This window comes from Cottoperca gobio, chromosome 5, assembly GCF_900634415.1.
Source record: "Cottoperca gobio chromosome 5, fCotGob3.1, whole genome shotgun sequence".
Taxonomy (NCBI): Eukaryota; Metazoa; Chordata; class Actinopteri; order Perciformes; family Bovichtidae; genus Cottoperca; species Cottoperca gobio.
In genome coordinates, this window is record NC_041359.1 from 19,267,613 (window position 1) to 19,293,663 (window position 26,051).

Below are 26,051 nucleotides of genomic sequence, written 5' to 3' on the forward strand. Positions count from 1 at the left end.
CAGGCAAATAAATGTTTGTCACCAGGTACTTTAGCACCTGCCAATTTCCTTCCCTCCTGTAGGCTCAGCCTGTGAGCACTGTTGCCAACATTGTGCAAAACTAAACACAACCCCCCCCCCCCCCTTTTTTTACTGGAATATGACTTACTGACTTATTAGCATTTACATTTCATATTTCTCCGCCTGTCTCCTTCCTTTTCTTTCCACAAAGTTCTCCTTCTCCTCCCTCTCCTCTCTGAGCCTGATTGATTACAGGCATTAGTGGAGGCGAGTGCCTTTCCCCCGGGAAGTGTGCGGACACACATCACGCTGTCGCTAGCAATCCAAACAGTGCGTGCGTGTTTACGAACGTGTGCTTCTCCGGAGAGAGCCCAAGAGGTCATATTAATAACACACATCCGTACACGGCAAGATTAAGAGCTTTTTGAAAGCGTGCGAGGGAGATACGGGTGAGTGTTAATAAGCTTGTGCAGGAAATCTACCATGTAATGCACAAAATGCTCCGTCTGTTTTAATAAATAGAGTGCGATAAGGGAAATCAGAAGGGACGTTACATTTCAGAGGGATAATGGTCAACAACACAGATAAGATGAAGATGCTATAATGCTCTCTGATGGAAATTGTGAAGAGACACAGACAAGAGATGATGGGGGGGAAGTGGGGCAAGCGGTAATAAAACCGATAAACAGCTTATACACACGAGATGAGTGAAACTGAAACTGAAGAGTAGACGGAGATACCAGTTTGCTGAGTGACAAAGAGTCTGCAATTATGTCAGACAGCTGACCAGAAGAAATGACCACCCATCATTATCTCTCACCCTATGTTTTCTCACCACAAATAAGCACAAACGACATGCGTGCATCATAAAACATTAAACATCCACCTCAAAGTCGGCATTATTTTAACTGCTGCCTGCAACAAAAACATTCAACTCCATCACCCTCTCTTTGTCTCCCTTACCCGTGCAGAGGATCCACTACGATGGCACGAGGGTGAGTCATTTTTCCCTCGATGAGGGTCTTGCGTGTCTGCGAAGCCTTTTCCAGCCGAGCAACACTGATGGTTTTCTTCGGCCCGTCGTCTGTCCAGTACAAGTTGTTAGCCATCCAGTCCACAGCTATGCCCTCTACTGTGTGGATCCCTGAGACAAACATGTACTGTTGGTGAGAAGTGTATCGCTACAGCACACATAAAAGCACCGCAAGGTCTAAAATTTATGTTCCAACTGCAAATGTTGGCCCTGATTTTACAAACTGAACCTGGGCTAAAATCCATTATTTACCTTGAATGTACGTGTGTAAGTGTAACTTCAGGGTGAGCTGGGAAATACATCTAATTGACTAATTCTAAATGAATTACTTGAATTTCTTTTCAAAAGATTTCTGAAAATGATTGCGCAAGCTCAAACTCACATTGACCCTTTTAGAATATTATGTTTTTCTCAAATTAGCTGTCCACACCTTCTTTCACAATGGTATCCCTCTCTGTTCCATCAATCTTCTGTCGCCCGATGATGTAGCTGGTGGCGTCGGCAAAGTAAATGAACTCGCTCTCAGCGTGAAAGTCCAGAGCTCTGGGGTTCATCAGATTTTCTATGGGGATCATGTATTCATCTGGCACCTTGGCATTCATGTCCATGCCCCTGATGACCCCTGGGCGACCTTTACCATAGACCAGGAAGAGCTCGTGCTCAGGTTCTGCAACAAAACAAGAAAACAAAGGCAAAAGACTGAAGTTTAGACCTGAATTTATATGCACACAATTCAGCAGAGGCCGTTAACACTAAACTAATTTCCCCGTTTCACCTTCTTTAACAATTTCAGTTGACAGACTCAAAAAATGAGATGCTGACTCATGACTTCTTTTACAAATACTGTGTATTGATTAAACAAGTTAATTAAATGCAAGATCAGCAAAAGCCCTAAATGAAAATGAAGTGATTTTCAATTGTGAGGCAGTGAGAGGAGAGGCAGAGGGGTTGCCTCTACTTAAATTAATTGTGTCATTTTCAAGGGCAGTCTATTGTTAAGCGGCAGATCAATATAATGCTATTATTGTTTGATAGAATATTAAAACTCTCCTCTGAACAAGCTGAATCAGGCTAACAGCTTTAAGGGGAGGTCAGTGGAGAGCTCGAGAGTCAGACAAAGTTATGTGTTGCTCAGCTACTTTTTTCATAGCTCTTTTTCCCAGTCTGTAGCCCAGGGGAGAACTGCATCCCTGAGCCTACCTTGGCTGCCCTTGGCTTTAGGTCTATAGAGCTGAATCGCTGTGGAGTTTATACTTACAGTTACGCTGGGAGCATGCATGCATTGTGCTGAATCTACAGTATGCTACAGTGCAGTGCTTCTCTCAGCGGTACCTCCACAGCCAGATGGGCTCATGTGCCCCCTCATGACCCACCATGTCCTAGATATTCTATTATTTATTTAAATTTAAATGGATGTTATTTAAAACTTAAGATCATAGAAAGAAGACAATGTGTTTTACCAAACACATTGAGGTTTGTTTGGTCATCTTTGAATTGTAAGCTACGTCTCCCACTAAAGCTGGATGTTATAACTACTATTACCTAACTGTCAACTGTTCAACCATAACGTTTAACTGATGAAGTAGCTTTTTTAACTATTTATTTATTAGGCGAACTGTCGAGTTTAATGATTTATTCATTAGGCTTCTTTTAGCTAACTATTTCTGCTTACTTCTTAGCTACTTCAACAGTTTACCCATTAATGGTTATTTTAGCTTACTATTTCCACCGTTTATCTATAACTGTTAGATAGCTGTTTGAACTATACCTTATTATTAATAATTAAGTTAAGTTAGCTATAAGTTTTACATTGTATTTCTTACATTAGCCTACATTTAGCTAAGCTAACTGTAGCCTGTACCTTTCTGCTTGCTTGCTAGCTCATGATCGTTTTAGTCATGGTACAGCCTACTCAATTAATGTTTAAAACAATTTTTATCAAATCGTCCTTTTTTTCTTTTTTTAATGTTTCAAATAACTTTAGCTACTCCACAATCTTTCCACTGAACGTTAGCCTCTCTAACATCTCCCAGTGCCTGCTGGAGTTTCTTTGTAGATCATTTGTTGATTTGCAGCTGCTGAAACTTAGTCATTGTTGTATTACACTAACAGTCCTGACGTTACTCACTTTTGCAGGACTTGCCATCGCTGCCCAGGCTGAATCCGGAGCGACAGCGGCAGGTTCGGGTCTTGTGGCCGTTCCCCAGCAGACAGATGTCTGAGCATCCTCCAGACTTTCCAAACTGGTCCACCTCACATGCATGGCTACGTACTGGACACCAAGAAGGTGGAAGATAAAGTCACAAAAACCAGAAACATCAATACAGATGTGCATGATATATGAAAGTGTGTGTGTGTGTGTGTGTGTGTGTTTGTTGCGTGTGTATGTAGTCTACCTGGAGGCTGGCGTCTCTGGTGGTAGACGTGTAGCGCTCCTCCCTTGTCCACCCTGGTCACCACTTGGTAGTCTGTGCTGTTGAAGCGGTTGACCCTGATCACACTGGTTTTAGGCTGCATGTTAGCGTTGTCTGAGTTGGTGGCATACAGGTAGTTTTCAAACACCGTCAGACCATACAGGTGCTCGATCTTCAGGAGAGAAAGGGGAAAGTGGGGAGATGATGAGGAGGGTTGAGGGAGAGGCGAATGCAATTTAAAAATCCCAGTTTTAACTTTTTTGAGTGCTTTACTCAACTTAAGAAGAACTCAGTTTTCTATCAAATTAACTTTTACTTGCAGTCCCACAGTCACTAGTAGTCTACAAGGATCTTTTTCACTTTGTATGTGCACATTCCTGCCTCACCTTCATGCAGTATCTTGTCTTCTAATGTGCCCTGATACATGAAAATAATGGCCTACGTTTCAATGTGGTGTCCCAGTGGCATTTTACTGCATTGTATTTGCTATATCTGGAAACCTCGGTCTATTATCGCGCTTCTACCATGGCAACTTACCACACAAACAAGATAGGCTCTGTTCAAATGATCCTCCACGTTGTAAAGATTTTCTTCAGTCATTTTCCCCATGGTTAGTTTTATTTTACAAGTGAGCGTTAACTGTTAATGTAGCATGAAGAAGAGGTGCTGTTTCCATGGTTACGTTTAGTTTAATAAACCAAGTGCTGTGATATAGAGCGTCCTGATACAGCCATCTGCCTACATTTCTTTTAGAAACGAGTATTTTCCGTGTCTTATTATAACGATGAAGTGATTAGCAGCAGTAAATGACTGCTCACAACTCATGGACAAACTATCTTTTATCTGATCAAATCAGGAAGAAGAGCAAGGCAAGACATTTCATATCAAAACAAACAGAGGCCAATGACTCAGTGTCCCAAGAGTCATCGGCACAGTGTCAGCAGCAGCAGAAACCCTGAGATGGCATTGTGGTCTATTTCTGTTTTGCATTGAGGCTGTGTGGAGCCCACTGGGCCCTGGAGAGACACAGAGAGTCAAAAAGATCAAATCGGTTATCGCAGGCTAAAGTGAAGGGAAACCTATTAGCATCAGACAGTGAGGAGACATGATTGTGCACGATGTCCCCTTTACTCACATATTTAGCCAAGACAAACCAGACCAATGCTAGCCATGAGAATTAGTTTTGATAAAAATGAAGCGCTACTTGATTTCACATACTTCAGGTTCCAAGTGGCTGTTAATAGCCACAGCCAACATCCCAACTGGATTTGTCCAAATATGATGCATTAAAAAGGGTCTCAATTAGTAGGCATGGGAAACCTTTTCTCTAATCAACCATGCATGTTGATTTGAACTTTGAAAACTGTATTTTTACACAAAAAGGTTTCCTATGCAGCTTTAAGAGAGCATGTCTTAATAAACACACACACACACACACACACACACACACACACACACACACACTCTCGACAAAACAGCCCAAACTCAAGAGCATCATTAACACACTTCCTTTTAACCTTTATCTGAAGGACGTGCATGTACTAATGCCCTATCACAGGTGCACACACACACACGCACACACAAAGCAAGAGATAGTAGTGTGTGTGTGTGTGTGTGTGTGTGTGTGTGTGTGTGTGTGTGTGTGTGTGTGTGTGTGTGTGTGTGTGTGTGTGTGTGTGCTTGGCCCTTAGGCTCAGTGAGTAAATGAAAGCCATTACTTCTCCACAGATCAAGGTAAAAGCCATGGTAACAGGTTTAAGAGCCACTGTGCTTCATCAGCGCTGCAACATCAACATCCTCAGCATTAGACACTATTAATCAGCGGCTTTAATGAAAAAGCAAATGTCGACAGTCTTCTCTCTGCTCATAACTCACTGGGCGTGAACACATTACAAGGGTACACAGGAGAAACATAAGGTGTGTTATAGATATATAGGGAACGCTAAAGCACACTAGAGTTTTTAGAGCATTATGAATAGCATACACAAGGACAGCTCATTTAAGACAGCTCATCTTCCTACTAATTGATGATAATGGGAGAGTGGTGAGTGCTGTGCAGCTGTTCTCACCAGCAGGCCTTGGATGATGGTGTGGCGGTTCTTGCCTTCATAGTCCACCACCTCAATGTAGTCCAGGTAGGCATCAGCCCAGTACACCAGCCTGCTGACGAGATCCAGCGTGATGCCGTGGGGGAATACAATCTTACTGTCCACAAGCTTTGTTCGGTTCTGGCCGTCCATGTCGCAGCGCTCCACCTTAGGGATCTGACCGTAGTCTGTGAAGAATACCTTCCTGCGGAAACAAAGGATCTGATTGAGGACAGATGGATGAATGGATTGACTGATTCGGAAAATAGTTTGATTTTCAGCCCATCTGGCTTTGTTATAATTGACCCTTATTTCCATCACAGGGAGACAATAAGGATCTAGCTTCAGTAGGGTAAAATGAGAAAGGTAGGAAACACCCCTAATTGCAGACAGCAGGTCAGATTTGTTGTTTAAGTCATTTCTTTTCAAGAAATAATGCTGGATATTAACTCATTATCTTGAGGTTTCGCACTGTTAGTTGAACACAACAAGATGTCTGAAGTCCTCAACTCTCCTGTTCCATTTTCAACGTCTACAATTTGCACATTTCAACTGTAAATCTTATTTAGAACCAAATAAATTAAATCAAATGTATTTATATAGCCCAATATCACAAATTACTCTTGTCTCAGTGGGCTTTCCAGACTGTACAGGATACAACACCAAAATACAAACTATTTGTTTGACCATAATCCTTATTGAAGTGTTTTACTGCTGCTAAAGCAAAAGTAGTGACTTAAATAAAGCTTCAAACAACAGTTAATGCTCATGCTAAGTGTAAATGTGTTAGCAAGCAACATCTTTGTTGGAAGAAATGTGATAAACAAGCTTGAAAACACATTCTATGCAATGTCCTTCAACAAACATCTTGAGATTCCCTGTCCAAAGCCAACCTCACAAAATCCAGTCATATTGGAGTTATAATAAAACGAAGTAGAAATATAATGATGTTGGCTTTTTGTAAATTTGCCTTTTTTTAGGTTGAATGCAGTAAACAGTCAGTATGGGATTTCTGGAAAGATTTCCAGCACAACAAAGGATGATTGCTGTTATACTCTTGTTAGTGTTGTTTTTCTGCCCCTCTAATGACACTGCAGACCACAACAACAACAACAACAACAACAACAACAACAACAACAACAACAAAAAAGCAGCTACAGTAACTACCTGACCTTGTTACTAGAAGAACCAATTACGGAGGAGGAAATTGCGTGGGACGAAAACGATGGATATCTCTACGAGAACACACACACACACACACACACACACACACACACACACACACACACATTCTTGCTGTTAATTTTTTCCAACACACACAAGCGCTCAGACATTCACACAAGCATGCACCACAGATATACACACGCGATCAGGAATTCAGTTGGCATAAACAAAGGAGCTGTAACAAAAACATGCTTTTTTCATTCAAAACCTATACAGTCAGAGAACCACAGTGCAAACAGAACATCTGCACACAATTACTCCAACGTCCAAAAATCCATTTGCCCCCCCCCCCCATTTCTACTCGTGGTTTTAAAGTTGGGTAAGAACAACAGATGACAGAATCTGACTGGAGTCGCATGAAGTATGTTTATGCATAAGACAGAAAGTAAGAAATCAAACTGACCCCATGGTGGGGTCCAGGGCAATGCCTTTAGGGTTATACAGCTCCTGGTCCAGAAGGGTGACACATGTCTGCCCATCCTTGTCACACACGAAGATCCTGTCGTCCACGTCATCCACAAAGTAGAAGTTTCCGGTGAGCCAGTCGATGGCCATCTGCTCCACATCTGGACGGAGAAAGGGCGGAGGGGTGAATAGGGGGAAAGTTGGGACACGAGAGGTGCAGGGGGGGAGGCAAACACAGTGTTTTTGATACTTGAATTGATGAACTGGTAGAGCTTGAGCGTGTGATGTTATTGTATATACTTGTAGCAGATGGGTAAGATGTTTGACTCATAGTCATGTGATTAAGTAAATTAGTCAGCAATACTGTGTGGCAGCTACGTCAACAGCTCCCTTTTCTCTATCTTTGCAACACTCTCACAGTCCAAATAGCAGGTTTACACTCGTGGCAGTTTTCTTGACTGACAAATGACATGTAAGTCAACTCCAATTAGCAAGTGTCGAGGTAATGCGTCTGTCATTCAAAGTCACTCACACAGACAGTATATGAGACAGGCTGTTTGTTGCTTCCAGGGGTGTGATGTTGCCGTAGCTACGCTACGGCAGACATGTGGTTTCCGCTTATTTTTCCCGAGGCTAGGCTCACAGGGAAGACCAGTGCCCCACCCGAAGATGAAAATCAAACACCTCGACACGTGCATATGGCACCACACACGCACTTTATGGAACATTTACAGAAGAAGAAAAACATTTAATATCCTTGCTCTATCCTGTCCTGAATGTGGTTCAGGACCACATAGGGAGGGTCTGAGAGAGCAGGAAAATAGTGAATAAAATAGCATGAGACACTAAAATACCCCTCTCCCTGGTTCCCTCATTCCCTCCTCTTCCTTCCTCTCCTCAAACACCAGCTCAGCCACACTGAGTCCGAGCCAAGGATCAGAGAAAGAAAGCCATTGTTAAAGCTAAAGGAAAGGAGATGTGAGGATATTAAATGTCCAGAATGAGCAATTTACTGTAGTGAGAGGTTTGAGTCAAGTACTGTATACTTATGAAATACTTGTTCTTTACTTAAGTTTTTCCATTTTATGCAACTTTATACTTGTACACCATTTCATTTCAGGGAAGAATATTGTTCTTTTTAAGCCACAGTATAAATCCACAGCTGCAGTTACTAGCGATTTTGCAAACTGAGATTTTACAATATTTAATGAGCATATGAAATGTCATGCATTGCTACACAAAATATTAAACTTACCAACAGTGTATAAAATAGTTGAAATAAGCTCCACCTATACCAGCTAGAATTGTTTAGTTATACTAACACAATGCATCAGTAATACTAATCATATAATATATAATAAAACAACATTGACAGGGGTCATTTGGCCCACTCAGTTATGATAATAATGCAATGAACTTGCAATGATGAGTTGTTTACCCAGTTTACACATCCAGCTGATATGGAGCAATATTAGCATTCATTTAATGTTGTGTCCTGATAAATGTAAGTCCGATATCTCAATTTGGCTTTGTTTTTGCTTTTCACAAACTCCTGAGGACATATTTAGATTTAGCAGCTAAATAAAACACTATGTTTACTAGCTAGCAAGTCGCTAACTTTGTCTGTCTGCCTTTTAGTGCTGGGCAGGTAGCGTACAGAAGTTACAGGTTCTTGTTTTTAGTTTTTCCTCTAAAAATAGCCGAGTAGTTAAGACGCATACCAAACCAAAACAATGAGCTGGAAGATGCTAAAGCGCCGAGAAGGTGATAATTATCTGTTGGCTCCCATTTCCCACAGTAGTCATGTCATCCATTGTAAACATAAAAATATTGAATATAGCAGCTTTAAGTAGCATTTTGAAGATTTTACTTGAAACTAAGTATTTCTACGTTGTGTTTTTGCTACTTTTACGTACACACAGCATCTGAATACTTCTTTCAGCACTGACTATAGTACCTATAAATATTATTCTTAACGTTGGGAATTAAATTTATACGTCTGCACGTCTGGAGAGAGTGAGAGAAAAAGTGTGGAGGAGGGCTTCACAAGCCACAAGACTTGTATTTTCACAGCTGCCACGAGCTCTGCTCTGCACAGAACTATCCACACACACACACACACACACCGACTCACACATGTAAACAAACACCTCAGAGATATAGGGCTAAAGTCGTGCTGCAGGAGTTCTTGGTTAATGCAGTGCTCAGTAAGGCTGGATGTCTAATATGGTGGTATGTTTACCAGGGTGAGAAGGTCACTGTGATGATTAAGGGGAAACTAGAGGATCGATTTCTCCAACCAGGAAAGAAAAGCTTGAGTAGAGGAAATGACAAAGCAGATTCCTTGGCACAAAAGTGCAATAAAAGTGTGCGTAGTGAAACCATGCCAACTCTGGACAAATTAAATCTCACTGTAATTCCATACGAGCGCCTCTGTGTTTAGAAAAACTGACACATTTTTCTGAAGAGCCCGGCCTACAAAGGGAGGGAAATGAAACACTTTTAAATATTTTGGATGGAAATATAAGAGGAAAACGGATAAAAAGAAAAAAAATGCAGATGGATTGAGAGGAAAGCAAGAAAAAGTGAGAAAAAGAAGAAAGACGGAGAAGGAAAGGGGAGAGAGAGAGAGAAACAGATCTGATTTCCACTAGGGAAACTTGGCCATTGTGCAGCAGCATTTCTGAGGTTTATGGGAATCAGGGGCCGTATTCCCAAAGGTGCGCTTAATTTTTAACACAGAGTTCTCTGTTTAAAACGCTTCCAGCTGCTCCACAACACCCTGATTCTCTGATTAAGCAATGGGTAAACAAAAGGGGGAGAAAAGAGGAAATTGTGCAATGTTGGAAAAGTTTACTGAAAGAGCAGAAAAACACCCCTCGCTCTCCATTTTCCTCCACCTATGCTAAACAGAAATGGCTCCAGCAAAGACTTTTGAATCTCCTCCCATTCTCTCTCCTCCTCCTCCTCCTCCTCCTCCTCCTCCTCCTCCTCCATGCATCATCCCCCCCATCCCTCCCCTTTGTCTGTTCCCCAGAGGTGGGAAAACAGTCTGGATTCATTAACTGCAGCTCTGTCTGTCTCAACCCATGCTATAAAAAAACAACACAGCATAATTGAAAAAACAGAACAGGCCGCCTTCTTCATTTTTCCCCTACTCTCTCCAAACAACTTGTTTTCTACGTGTTTTCTCGCTCAACGTTCTGCTCCCTGTTGGTCTAAGAAAAACAAAAACACAGAGGATATCTAGATAATGTATTTAAAGTGTATTGCTAAATGAAGCAATGCTAGACAGAGTTTTACTTCAATAACTGTATGTAGGAGTACAAGTGAGGCACATACATCTTCACAGGCACCATCTGCTCGTACTTCGCTGCTAACACGGGGCGATCAATAGTGTAGTTATATCAGTGGCAATACTTTTAAAAGGAGCTGATACCTCCGAACTGTCACTTTTAAACTGTGATTGAAGCTTAAACATCGACCGCTCGTACACCCCAACCCCCCACTTCCCCTCGCCAACCTCCCGCACTCCAAAACACTCCCTCGAGCATCTGCCGATTTGGGCGTCACACCAGAAGCACGCAGGCAGGGGGATCTGTTAAGATCCAGAAGCAGAGAGAGAGAGGGAGAAAAGAGGGAGCGAGGGAGAGAGAAGAGGAAGAGAGGGAGAGGAGAGGGGAGAGAGAGAAGGAAAAGAAAGAGAGGAAGAGGAAGAGAGAAAGAAAGATAAGACAGAGAGAGAGAGGGAGAGAAAGAGTGACGAGGGAGAAGAAGAGGAAGAGAGAGAGATAGAAAGAAGAAGGACGAATGAAGCTAGAGGAAATAGCTCTCTCTTCTCCCTCTATCTTAGAGAAGATGCAGAGCAGATTTCAAGAGGAAGCAAGGGTAAGAAAAGAGCAGCAAGTTAAGAAAGAGGGACGAGAAGAGGAACGAAGAGAGGGAGCTCCTTTCTGAAGAGCTTCCTCGTTCTCTCTCTTTTTCTCTCTCTCTCCCTCCGAGTCTCTCCATCTTCTTCTCTTCTCGCTTCCCTTCCCTATGAAGATTTCTCTCCCCTCCTTTTCTCTCTTCTCTCTCAATATCTTCCTATCTTTCCTCTCTCTTTAAATACATCTTAAGACCTCCGTCTATATCGCTTTCTCTCTTCCTATCGTCTAAATCCCTCTCTATAGATTCTCTCTCTCGCTCTTCTTTCTCCTCTCTCTCTCTTCTGATGTCCTCTCTTTTTTACAAGTCTCTCTCTATTTCTCTCTTCCTCTCCTTCTCTTTCCTCTCTCTCTCTCTCGCTTTCCTTCCTTTCTCTCTCTCTTTCGCTCTTCCTTTTCCTTCTTCTTTCTCCGTACCTCTTTCTCCATTTTCTCTTGTGCTCGTTTCTTTAGAGCTGAACAAAGTGTTGAAAGGGAGAGAGAGAGAAGAGAAGATTGAAAATGTGTACTGGTTTTGCCTTTTTAACAGCACATGACCTCTTAAGGAGATTTCAGGCCAGTGTCTGCAGGCAGCACACTGTAGCTCACTGTGCAGGGGGAGTAGGTACTGTAGCTCTTACAGTACAAGCAGCGAAAGGAGGCTTAGTGACAGCTCTGGGATCAGCCCAACTGTGCACAGTGTGGATCATCAGCATGTACTACTGCATGCTAATCTATCAGTTTCAGTTCTAGGCGAGAGCTCTAAGCACCCACAGACTAATAGCAAAAACAACGGTTTAAACTGATCTATACTGTATGCACTATATTCAAAGGTTGTTTTCTGCTTGCCACAATTTAGAATAAAAGATTCATTCAGAATATGCTTTGGAGTAATAGAAAACGATGAGGAAAAATGTATGCAAATTAGATATGGTTCATGGTTCCCATGGTTAAACGTTCACAATGTATTGTGTTTGCACTGCAAAAGGTATTTTTATAATTCAATACTTATCCGGATCTTTAGCCTTTAGACTGAAATATCTTGGCTTTTGGATGGATAGTAATGAAATGTGTACACACTTTGGTGATCCCTTTTTCGGGAACTACAGTACCTGCAAAACGCAACGACATTCATCCTCAGCTGTACTTTGTGTTTGGTGCTAAATGCTCGCATCCCAACACGCTAAACATTATGCCTGCTAAACATTATGCCTGCTAAACATTATGCCTGCTAAACATTATGCCTGCTAAACATCAGCGTGCTAGCATTGTCATTGTGAGCATGTTAGCATGCTGACATCCGCATTCAAAGCACCACTGTGCCTAAGTAGAAGCTGAGCAGTGATCTTTAAACACTATTGAGTTTGAATGAAAAGTAAAGTCAGATATATTCCGTGTTTTTCTGTTGAATAAAGTTAATCACGTGGGGCTTACATAACCACTTTTGAAACTGGTATAATTATAACAACACTGAGATACAGAACGAGAGTAAGTGTATGTTTCATCGAATTTGGAGGAGGAAAGTGGGACTAAAAAAAATAAAAGAGTCAAAGGGAATGTAATGAAAGTGAGAGAGAGACCGTGTGAGAGTGGGGTGGAGAAAGAAGCATCTGGACAACTCATCTGTGGCATACTGAGGTCATGAGTCACTCCAACCACATGCGCATCATTTCCTGTATGTTAACCCCTGTCATTGGTTGCTGCTGGCTCCTTCCATGTTGACTGTAAACATAAACCTGCTCCTCCTATTCTGTCACACTCACACGCCAGCAGCCCGTCCAGCAGAGCAGCTCTGCCGTCTGGGCAGTCGCTCCAGATTATGGACAGGAACAAAAGTCTGCCCTTTGGTATCGTCTACTTTATTTGCGCTGACGCTAAGTATACGTTGTCCTCTGGTTGGTCAGATTTAGATATAACTGCCGTTCTTTGTCCAAGTCATCATACATATAAAGCTTTACACTTGTTTTTGTGTCACATCCAGCAACCGTCCATGCCGGAGACATTGTTTATTCTGCTAAACAGTCACGCTAGGAAACAACCAGCGCTTTATCTTCTTTAACAATGGAAATGCCTTCATCTCTTGTTTTCTCATGTCACTCATTCACATTCTGACATTATTGATTAATTTTAGATAATCGATTAATCATTTGTTGTCATACATTTCCAGAACCAGTTTCTCAAAGTCCAAAGTGATGTCTTTAAATGTCTTTTTTTGTCCGTCCAAAAACAAAGATATTCATAATAATATGATATGAAACAAAGAAAAGCAGGAAATCTCCATATTTGAGAGGCTGAAAATAGCATTTTCTGCCCTTTCTGCATGGAAAATTACTTAACAAAATAGTTGGCCATTATTTTCCTGTCTAACAACTTATAGATTAATCGAATAGTCGTCGCAGCTCCACATGAAAATAGTAATATTGTCACTCAGGAAGTGCAGTGCGTCCTTATTTCATCAATACAGCCCTAAGTCTTCATCATTAGTCATGCATATCCGTTATATCAGGGTGTGTGTGTGTGTGTGTGTGTGTGTGTGTGTGTGTGTGTGTGTGTGTGTGTGTGTGTGTATGTGTGTGTGCAGAACCCAACTGAAGCTGCTGGAATTTCCGAAAGATTCTTCTGGTCTTTAAATTGTGGATACCAATGTAAGCTGAGGTTCTGGTTAAAGTTGCATAATTATAGCAACAGTTGTTGTCCTTGTTCTCTTAATTACTCTGATAATAATTACAAATACATGTTTTTCCCTAATAGCAAATCTCAGTGTGGCACTGTTCTGTAATTTTGAAGAGGGTGTTTTTTCTATTTTTCCTGCATGATCCTGATGTACTGTATAATTGTGCAAATAACAGATGCAGCGTTAGCAAGGCTCAAAACAGACAACCGAGAGGTGCATCAGGTTCGGTTTACTCTTATTAATGTGAGGGACATCAAAATGCCTCGTGCATAATTATCATTGTTCGGAGCTTGTCTGATATCATCTGCTTTGAAGCAAACACATTTCCCAATGACAGCTACACCGCACTGGAAGACAGAGCGGCCCCGCCTGTCATCATTCGGCCTTTTCACTTTCTCCGATGGCCTGCGCTGAGAAAGTAATTTCTGTCATGTTAGTGCATTCTTTAGAGATGTGCACGGAGACGAGCCGCTGCGCACTGAGTGGATGTGATCGGTCACAATGCTTGTATGCAAGTACCAAAACAGAGAAAGAGAAAAGGGGGCATTACGCTGAGCGATATGATACCATACAATTATAGGATGTCTACCATTTCACCGTAATTGTTGTGTACAGAACAGAAGTGGAGAACCAGAAAGGACAGGGCAGAGAATATGAACACAAACGACTCAGTAAGTGAGAAATGCAATGTTGTTTTAAATCAAGGCGAAGCCCTTTAATTAATGTTTGAGGATAAGTATGAGAATGCAGGTAGTCATCAGTCTTGCAAAGAGACCTGTTCCTGCCGGCTTTGTGAGAATAAATGTGTTGTTTCTGTCTCCGTCTTGATTCCCAGTGAAGACAAGCTGCATGAAAACCAGGGCAGAACACAGCTAGGAACTTGAAGCAATGAAGTGATAAACGGAGGGAGGAGAAGCGGCTGTGGGTGTGAAGGCTTTTGACCCGGCGGGTTGTCTACACACTCTGGAGCACGAACGCACACACAAGTTTCGTTTCTTCTGAAACGAAACTTAAGCCATGGAAAAACACAGCTGCTTTTAATGTGCTTCCACAATATCATCGGACTCACTGTGCACAAGCATGTAGGCGTTTTACTTTACAAGCCCGGCCAAATCTCCATCTGAAAAGAATGCAAACAAGACAAACCTAACAATTCAAGGTGAGGATCAGCTGAGGCCCCCCCAAAGGTTGGGCTTTGCTGCTGAAAGGTGGGAAAGACCTTGGAAGGCTTAAGGAGAATCAGAATGCCTTAACATTCGGATTTGTCTGATTGCATTCCTTTCCAGATAGCGACAAGAGATTCAAATTGTTTTGAAGTCGGTGTTTGTGTGTTGAAACTAAACTTCCAGTCAGCTTCTTCAAGGTCCTCCTGCTGAAGGAGCCGTGGGCGAAAGGCATGTCTGCTGTGCTGATTCTTTCTGTGTTTTCATCTATTAAGTGTGTGCTTCATTTTAGCCAGACCTGCATGAACAATGGCAGCACGGACTGAACTTCTCTGCTGTACAAACACACTCTGTACTCTACAAGACAACGAACTCAGTAGAAAAGCCCAACATCCTTTAGAGTTTAAAGCATCCACAGGTAAAAACTTCAACACCGAAAGGTTTAACCTTTAAATTAACTCAGTGCGAGTGATGAATTTGATTTCAGAATACATATTTTGGGAGAGAGGAGCAGGTTTGTGTTCTTCACTGTGAACGCACGACAGCAAACCTACAAACAAAACTAGAAAACTCAGCTTGAAAAGAAATCACCAGATATTTGACAGATCGCTGTACAGCCACAGGTTGTGTAATGTTGTGTACAGTGTTTTCTTCAGTTCTTATCACGAGCTAATGAAATGACAACACACACACACACACACACACACACACACACACACACACACACACACACACACACACACATATGCACAGACTTTGCCTTGCTGCAGTGTGAGGCAACTTTCTGTTGTTGCTGTTGTATTATAAAGTATATTATGTGTGGACTGTGGCCTGTGCAGATCGCACTGTGCTTTTTAAATGTACCAGGGGGAATATGCAGGCTGCTGTGGGGTACTCACGGTGCAGGCTGAGGGAGATGTTAATGATTCTCTCCTCTGTGAAGCTCTTCAGATTGGGAATCTTGGCACATTTGAGGTGTGTGGATGAGGGGGCGTCTCCTACGTGGATCCAGCAGACAGTCTCCTCCGTGTAGAGGAAGTCCATGGCGGGTGGTTTGTTTGGTGCTGGTGGACAGCAGGCTGTGGACCGTGGTGCCGCTCAGGGAGGTGGCTTGGATGTTCTGTGAGTTGGCGATCAGCAGGACAGGCAGACGGTCCACTGGCACTGGAACGTGACATGAACATAACTAACGGCTAACAGGAGGAACATGAACAGAACATCCACACAGTCTCAGTCAAAATTGGATTACATTCAGTCCTGCTGCTGTCTGCTGGTACTTACCATTCTTGGCCTTGCATGAGCGGTTGTCTGGCTGGGACAAGTAGCCCTCCACACAGGAGCAGGCGTAGGAGCCTTCAGTGTTGGTACAGGACTGACTGCACGTCCCGTACAAACTGCACTCGTCAAAATCTAAACCACAGATGTTCTTATTAGGGTATAGGAGGTATAGCAAATAACAAACATAATAGAAACTTAAACATATCCACAGGTGGGAAGGTGGGACATACAAATTATGATTTAACCAACAATTTGGTGTCTACTGCTCAGTTTTATTTTTGCCAGACTAAGTCAGTGATTCAATAAAGTTTGCATGTTGCACAAAGTGAGATATATCATCATATATCATCATCATAGATTATATCAGTGAGACGTACAGGTGTCGCTCATTATTACCTGTGACTGTGAAGTATAAATGTTTCTAAACAGGCTTTTGAGGGAAATGCTCCACACTCCCAGGGGCCCCTGAACTACCCACTGTGTGTGTGTTCTCCAAAAGCTGAGTAAACACTGGTGCACCTTTGGACACTAAGAGGACTACACAAAGTAAGCACTTCTGTGTGTTGTTGATGCAAAACATTCTCATCCTGTCATCGCTGTCTGTTTGCCACTTCATGCAGAAATAAAAATACACATATGTTCTATTTCTCCGGACTTGTTGATTAAATACTTGAGGCACGTACTTAACTGCATGCCTCGCAGAGAGTGGCCATTTTTTTTTTTAGAGGAACTCACCTTTGCATGTCTTTCCATCTGGGCTGATCTCAAAACCACTCTTACAGTAACAAGCAGGCCCCACTGGAGTCACCGCACAGTTTTCCTGACAACCCATAAGCGTACAGTTGGATATAAACTCTGGGGGGGAGACAAAAGAAGGGGAGGGAGGGAGGGGGACAGAAGACAAAGTGAGCTTTTGGAGTAATGTGCATGAGAAGGCAGCAGGACGACATGACACTGTATAAAAGGAGTGACTTAAGACACAAGGTGTTTATTCATGTTTCTTCCCTGTTACTGACATTGTTGTTGGGCTTAAAACACTGCATCAGTGGTTTTAATATGAGGCGGATACGAGCATAATTCTGTAATAATCCATTCAGCATACCACTAAACCCACAGATTATACTGTGATCACTCATTTCATTCATTCTGCCGGATACTATCTGGGAGAAGACACTGAAAGAGGCATGCCTGTAGGCGACAGGAGCAGGTGCTGCTGAAGCTGCCATTGTACACTTTGTGGGGAACAGCGCAGCAGGGTGCTGAAGCGCATTAATACTTGATGTGTGTGGCTAAAGTGTTGAACTATACTCTCTGTGGCCTCCTCCTCACAATGAGGCACGTATGCGTCAGCTCAGTTACCCAACAAACTCATCATCAGCATGAGTACTGGCCTGAGGATGCGGTCTACAGTGCATGCGGTCGAATGAAGAAGTGTGACTACTGTACATTTCAAGATGAGACAAGTCAGATAAGAGTTCCTAAACCTGTCCCTGAAAACAAACAAATCATCTCGTGACCCAGAATGCATCACCGAGGAGAGGGATGAGTTCATTTATTGTCTCATTCAAGCAGACGAGTGGATCACGTGTGAACAACAGCTCAGTGCAAAAGCAGAAGAGGTTCAGAAGTGCGAACAATGTGGACAATTACGGCCGGTCAAGCAAATGCAATGTGGAAATGGCCCCTTAATTACACTTATGTTGCTCAGGATTAAATACTACATTTATACAGTAAAGTCCAATTGGCGAGATGTATACTGTATACTATAGTGCTTATAGCCGTGGCTGCAACAAAAAACCTTTAAAATCTTATAAACCGATTTGAGTAAAGTGATTCTTTCAGAATGAGACTTCCTGGTTGCTTCAGCTCATCTCACGTGTAATAACAATAGTAACATTTATCACTGGAGTCCCTGCTTATGGCTGTACAAGTCATTATATCATCTGATATTGTTGTTTCCATCCTGACTGAGTTGATATCCAAATTGCACTTTTATGTTTTAAATCATTAAAATGTGACATTCTTTTTAGGGATGTTAGGATGTAAATAATTAAATTTGATAAAAATGTCTGTAAATGGAAGGCCAGAGACGAAACCAAAATCAACAAATACTTCAGCCCTGCTCTCACGATCGATACCTCCCCGCTAACCCAGAACATCTCCAAGGCTACACACACACACACACACAATAAATATAGATTTGCACAAACACAACACGCTACACTCACACCTTCCAGTCAGCTGACCGACACATAATGGAATCTCAACAGTGCACTGCGCATCCTGTGAGATATAAATCAAGGCACAGTGAGTCATAGTCAAACAGACACGGTCGTGTCAAACCAGGCGGAGATCTGTCAGTCACAAGCGGTTCACTTCACACTAACATAGCGCCTCCGGCGGAGCGAGAGGAGGGATCAAGAATTTTAACTTTCAAGGTTAAAAGACACAAAAGGCCAAAGCTTAGGTGCAATACTGCATTCTGCATATCGTACTGCTGCACTACATGAATTTTCCAAATCAATAATAAAGTGAACAGCTCCATACAGCTATAACTGCTGAGCAAGGAAAAGCGAAACCACGCAAATCAGCAGATTTCTCTGTGTGCATTTTCAGCTATTATTCTCGATTTGTAATCCGCTCTGCATGAGAATAAACACCAGATGAGTTGCTCAGTGTAACCAGTGGCCTGCTGCCAATCTCCATACAATGCATTGAATATTACAGACAAGTACACAAGTCTTCCTGCGGCACTCCGGAGGCTTGCTGGGACAACCGCAGTTCAAATTACAGACGTGCACGGAATTTTCCAAAACAAGTCTGAGCACCGAACAACCGAGATGTGTTTATAAAACCAACATGGGCAATGATGTAAACAACCAACCGTGACACGCACCACAAAATATAAATAAAAGTGCAGAAACGTGCTCCGTTTTGGGTCAGAATGCAAAACTCTGTTATCAATCAGATGACCCCTGACTGGGACACATAACCTCCAACAAAAGATTTGTAAAAGTTGTCAACAAGAGATATTTATGTTACGTCTACGTTTATTTACCTAAATCTAACCCAACAGCCAAGTTTGGATGAATCCAATGTTTTTATCCCAAAAAGCTGGTGCACCCCCCCATTTGGACATACAGTATATTTGTGGTCACACACACACACGCACACACACACACACACACACACACACACACACACACACACACACACACACACACACACACACACACACACACACACGCACACACACACCTCTAAATCTAGCCAGCCTGAAAAGTGCAATGAATATTTGATGGCCTCTTTCCATGTTTCTTTAATAAATATTTTATCCCACCTCATTCTCTTAACCAAGGTGTAGTGTGGAGATGTGAGAAATAAAAAAGACTACCTCAGTAAAATAAAAGAAAGGAATCAGGTGAGGAAGAAATGATCAGGGTAGGTGTTTAATTCTGCACACTGTGCCAATCAAAATCTCTGGACAAAGTAATAATTTAATATATTATATTATATATTATATATTATTATATATATTAATATATATTTAATATTTTTGCTTTGGATCAGATTCTTAGTTCATTTTCTAACATTTGTGGTTGGAGGTGAGAAGTTTTGGCACGTATCAAGCATTATGGAAATCTATCTCCAGGGTATATCTTAGTGATGCAGCAGTAATGATGCCCGCTTTTGAAACATTTATTTGACCTTTGTCATGACGGACAGCACTGGACTGTTCCTCTGCTACCCTTATGACAGACATGACTCGCAAATAGAGGAAGTCCTCGGTTCCCTTTTCCTCCCCTTCACCATTTCCTATAACAATCCATCGATCCAGATATGAAGGTCTTTTGCACAATCAAGTTTTATTTCCACTCAGTGTGGTAAACTTGATCAGCATATTCTTTTATTACATTCTTTAGTTTCATCATAAACTGTTTCCTAGTTTTGGGTTTTAAAATGACAACTTCTCTAATTTAATGTGTTGAAATAATAAATTGTGACAGACACAGGATGTCAAACATAATATGAATGCAAAAGAGAGTGCAGGTAAATAATACAATTCTTGTGCTAGTACCTTGTGTGTGTGTGTGTGTGTGTGTGTGTGTGTGTGTGTGTGTGTGTGTGTGTGTGTGTGTGTGTGTGTGTGTGTGTGTGTGGGGGGAAAAAATGGGAGTAGGGAGTGTGACTGGATTTCTATTTGTCGCTTTCTTATTGAACAATTCTCACCCCCGAAATCCTCACACTGAAGTCACAATAACAGATTTATTTACCACATCAATGTGAAAATATTGTGGTTTCTTTCGTTGTTGCCGCAATTCTTTATGCTATACAGACACACAGCAAACTGTTGCACATCCCAAAAACACAAGCGTGCGTGTGACAGTGATATACCTCTGCAGTGTGGGCCCTCATCCCAGCCGTCAGTACAGTCTGAAGCACCGTTGCACAGCTTGCTCATATGGATGCAGAGCTCCATTTCTCCACACTGGTACTCATTAGGAGGGCACCGTGATATGGTACTGTGTGGACCTGAGGGAGACACACACACACACACACACACACACACACACAATTATGGTTGACTGAAAAGGTAAGGAGTGTCATAATCCTTAGTATAACTGAATGAATGTCCATTTGTACTATCTTTACATAAACAGTTCAGATGAGACAAATATTCCATCTTCTAAATAAATGTGGTAACTTTTCAAGAGACTGGTTCAGTTATTGTTTCCCATTAATTGCTCATTTATTTCACACACGCTGTTTGACCTGGGCCTAATTGTATGCAGTGCATCAATCAATTTAAAGACAACAGATAATCCAACATACATACATACAATATATAATATATATACATGTACACTATAATTCCTGTAAGTGGCTACATATATTAAATCAACGGAAACAGAAAGACAACCTGTAACGTTGTGGATGACTTTATTGGTTCAAATCAAACCCAAATATAGTCTTTCTCATTTGCATTATTATCATTTGATGTATATTGAATGTGCCTCAAATTGTTCTTTCTGCTTTGTTTTGCGATAAGAACCATTCTCAGCAGGCAGAAACACATGTCATGCCAAAATGGATACCAAAAGATCATGTACCACCTCATCTGGGAACACAGGTCCAGCTGTGCCACGCCACACCCCCGGTTACCAACCGGTTTGTTTGGAACCATGCAGGCATGCGCTTTCATCAATTTTGTCTCGACTAGGAACTCCTCAGTGAAGCAGAAATGCTTTATCTTTATAAAACACTGCCCTTTCGTCCTGACAATGGATGACAGATCTTCTGACAGAGAGGGGAAAATGTGTCTGACAAGGTATTTGTCAGACTGGAGCAACACAGAAATGTTTGTCTACCATCTGTCCCCCGGTGAGTGCACATCAAGCTATCTGTTCCTTCATGTTTGTGGATGCAGCTACTGTGGTCTCGTTATGCGGCCATATACAAGAGAGAAGTGACATTTTAGTGGCAGTGTCGCAAACAATCTGGATGTAAATACAATAACAACTGATCTTCCAAAGATCCCTCACGCTCTCCCTTATTGGAAATCAATGGGCCAATTTAGTTCTGGCAATTAGAAAAACCCTTAAATATTATCAGACAAGTATTGGACAACAACAATGGACATTTCGTAACATGTAACATTCAAAGATGTTCAAGGTTTTAAAGCCATTCATCATCGACAGATGTAAAAGCCACATATTGAATGAGGAAATAGTTTACGTCTTCACTAAATGACTAAGTTCATAATTCACGTCACATGATTGATCGTGCACTTTGCAGTAATAAGTTAGAGCCGTGTGTTGTAATGTTGGGAAAAAGAGAAGACTTTGTGCGTGATGGGAAACCCTGTGCAAGCTCCTCTTGAAACATCTCTGCAAGCATTGTTTTGGGAAATTGTATGCTTTCATAAACTGTCTCTGCAAGAACATCACAAAAGCAAATAAATGTCCATGTACCAGACAAAGTTCTGTTTCTAAAATGATTTGTTCAAGAAAGCAGAAAGCTTGTGTGTTTGCATCTGTTTCCCTCGTTTCCTCAGGCTAGCTGTTTTGTTCCTTCACCTTGTTTCCCAACACTTCAGTTCATTCCCCTTCTCATCCATCATGGATTTACATTCATCTTTTCCTCTTGCCAACTTAGCAGGCAGAACCACAAGGCAGACATTCAAAGAACCATTGTGGCAGCAAAAGATCGCCACTAGAGGAAACTAGCAGGAACTAGAAACACACCATTATCCTGCAGGGAACTGGCCCAATGACTACCTTCACTACATCTACAGCTTACACATATCCATCCCAGAGGCAAAACACCAACAATAAGCACGGCAGACAGTGAAGTGGCATGTACGCCCGGTTTAGTAGCGTGTGCTAAAAGAGGACTTTGGGATCCCTGGGAAAGAAACAACATATTCATCTTGAGTGAATCCGAGTTTGGCAAAAACGTCTCCCTCCACTAAATCTATACAGCTTTGACTCAGTAGAGAAGTGAACGCTCTGCTAAAATCACTGGACAAGCAGTCAAGGCTTTTCTACTTAATGGCCTTATTACTGAACTCTTTTTCTTGGATGACGTTCCTGCCTTGTGACTCTCTGACCGGTCTTTAATTTCCACAAAAAGAACAATGACTCAGCACAACTTCTGTACTTAAGTTCAACTAGTCCACGTGTTGCCAACAACTCTGTGTCCAAACTGCTGTCACCACTGTCCAAGACTATGTTCTGTGAGATGACTGGGGAATTATATACCCGTCAGAGACTGGCACAATAATTACAAATAAAGCATACAAAGCATAAAGCTATCCTGGTTCAATAATGTGTTTACGGGCAAGCTCATTAAAAGGTTCAATGTGTAATTCAGAGCCACCTGCTCCAAAGAAATAGGAGGCAGTATTTCACCTCTACTACTGGCCAATGGATTAAACAACCAAAATACAACATGATTAGTCAGCAGGTATTATAAGATGCACTTTTGGACTTTGGAGAGAGTCCGGCTGTTTCTCCCTGTTTCTAGTCTTTATGCTGCTAAACTAAGCTAATCCCCTGCTAGCTCTATTTTCACTATTTAGCTAATAGAAATGAAAGTGCTATTGATCTCATCTAACTCTCAGCAAGGAAGTAGATCCGTGTATTTCTTTCTTTTATAACTGAAAAGTAGATCGAAATGCAAGCAGGATGCATGAACTCCTTCCTTCCTTTTCCCTTTTTTTGATGCATTATTTGAAACCGATCACTCCTCTAGTCAAACTCTTGGCCTGGCCTAATCCCCTACTCCTCCTCCTCCTCCTCCTCCTCCTCCTCCTCCTTTATCTCCTCCCATCATTTCTCCTTCAACATCTGTTGACCCATTTACAGTAAGTGTATAAGTGGGAAGGCAGTATGTGGAAAATGAACACAGTGAGAAACAAAGAGACAGAAAGAGAAAGTGAGAGAGTAGACAGAGAGGATCGAGGGCAACACCTCATCCACAGGAAGTGGACGGAGACCCACAAAGCTTCATTCTTGAGCGAGCTGGCAGCGGTCGGCGGGGCCGCGGTGGAAAAAGCATTGCTAATTTGAATTAAACAGGGTCTTTTATTTAACATTCCTCTACTGTGAGTGAGCCAGGTTAGCAGGCCCAAGCCTTTTATTTCATTCTTTCGTTGAGAAGTTTGTATTTGCTCTGTTTCTCAACACAGCGAGTTGAATAGTTCAGTGAAAGATCTACACAGGCTGGCTGGTACAGCTTCAACTGTTCTCTTCTGTAGCTCAATTAGGGCACCCAAGGAAAAGGAAAATCATCCTGGTGTTCCCATCATCGACCCATACAGCCTATCCTCGTGACAGAGCCAGCGGGTAAAAAAACCGAGGCTGAAGATTTGACTATTCTTTTCCTCTTGAGAGCTAGAGATTGTTCCAAGGCTTCACTGCTACAGACGCCATAGAGACGTAAGATACCAGTACAGACTTCACTTCTTTCTTTGGGCAACAAAATTGTCTGAGGATGTACAAACAGAAGCAAACAGCTTCATTAAAGATTGCAGTGCAATACTTATATAGAAGCAATATATATATATATATATATATATATATATATATATATATATATATATGATGGATACTTTTCTCTAGGCAACCAAGTCAGAAAGCCAAACAAAGCCTTTCTTCTTTAAGCATCTACCAAAACAAGATGCTGGCATGCTGGATTTAAGACACCTTGCACGAGTGGAGTATTTAAGCCGCTACACATTGAGGTAGATCACATGCACTTTTCCAGTGCTAGGGAGTACGAGAGAACTAAGGCCATTGTTTGGATCACACAAATCGGCTGTGACCCCCTACAAAGCAGGCTGAGCCGCAGTGCTGTAAGCAGCGTCACGTGCGACGCCTGATCTGAATTGTGGCACGGCCACCTGGAGGGAGAGCCGGGGAAATGGCAAGGGCAACGGGGCACAGTGATGAAAGGGGAGCTGGCACTTTCTAATAACATGCTGTTTTAGGATTAATATTTTAAGACACATTTTCCTTGCTAGGACTGTTCATACTTTGAGTTTTTTTCTTTCACAAGTAACTGGAGCTGCAATAATTAGAGCACTTATCAATTAGTTGATCGACAGTAAAATAATTGCCAACTATTTGGAGAGTCGAAGTAATCTTTCATGCAAAAATGTCAAAATGGTTTTTAGCCCCTCAAATATGGAAATGTCCTGTTTTTCACTGTTTTATATCCTTACACTGAACATAAGACATCACCTTGGACTTTGAGAAAAAGGGATCTTTACAATTTCCTGACATTTTCTAAGCCAACCGATCAATCGAGAAACTTATCGGCAGACTAATCGTTAATAAAAAATAACCTTTAGTTACAGCCATACGAGTAACATTTTTGCAGAATTATTCATCTGTGTTCCCTCTCCAGTGGTAGAAAAGAGGCCCAGCTGACTGAGAAGGAGTCAGGATCTGGGTCTGGATCAGGCTGTCCCCGAGCCCAGAGCTTTGGGGATTTTCCATTCACTAGTTCGTGCTTCCCCTCCATATGCTAGTCAACACAATGCTTATTCAACCAATAGCAAACACACAAACAAAAAACAAGACACTGCCAGTGCTAAAACATAAAAGGGACTTTATGTGGGCCAGAAAGAGGCCAACTGTAAAGAGCAACGAGGCTACCCACTGCCTTGAGAGTCTTCTAAATACTACAAGCGCTTCAGCATATGAAACAATGGCAGAAATACACATAGGGCCTACATATCCTGCTAACAAGCAAGTTAATTAAAAAAACATAATCCTGCTACTCTTCACAGACATCAACCATCCAGATACAGCTGAATAATTTAACATGTTGATTGATCCATAAATATACCTCATGAATAAATAGTGTTGCACCAGTTTACTGCAACGGGTTGCTCTTAATGACATACTAATCCTGGGTTTCTCTGGCCATGTCCTCACAAACCGCCTGGCCCTCCCCATGATGCTCTTGGCCCACATGACACATTCTTGGACGGAGCACCCTGATCTTGACCAAGCAGCCCGAAGCACCCCTTGACCTCCCTCCTTCGTCTGCCCTGCCAAAGAAACAAAACTCCAAAAACAACTAGGACACGGCACCGAAAACAAGACGCAACAACACCAGAGCTTCACTTAGGCTAAGAGAGGACGCAGCGGCTGAATGAGAGGGTGTTGTTTTCATGTTGCTCCTCAACAATCAGTCTTGTCAAAAAATACCACAGGCTGCAAAAGCGCAGACACAGCAACAGCTAGCCGCAGAGTCATGTGGGTAACAATACCATTGTTAATTTCTGACAGTTATCCTGTCTTCACACATTAACCTGCCACTCTAATCATACCTGTGGTGCCTCACAAACACTACAGTG

At 42.0% G+C, this 26,051-nt stretch overlaps 1 protein-coding gene across 1 annotated transcript in view; it reads right to left on the bottom strand.

Annotated features, from left to right (window-relative positions):
• LOC115007701 (low-density lipoprotein receptor-related protein 1-like) overlaps positions 1-26,051 on the bottom strand; it is an 83,363-nt gene that overhangs the window by 37,501 nt on the left and 19,811 nt on the right. Inside the window, 11 exon segments of the mRNA XM_029430646.1 lie at positions 964-1,144; positions 1,464-1,700; positions 3,162-3,305; positions 3,430-3,619; positions 5,517-5,739; positions 7,162-7,324; positions 15,805-15,952; positions 15,954-16,069; positions 16,187-16,315; positions 16,919-17,038; positions 20,579-20,716. Of these exon segments, the coding sequence (XP_029286506.1) occupies positions 964-1,144; positions 1,464-1,700; positions 3,162-3,305; positions 3,430-3,619; positions 5,517-5,739; positions 7,162-7,324; positions 15,805-15,952; positions 15,954-16,069; positions 16,187-16,315; positions 16,919-17,038; positions 20,579-20,716 (1,789 nt within the window).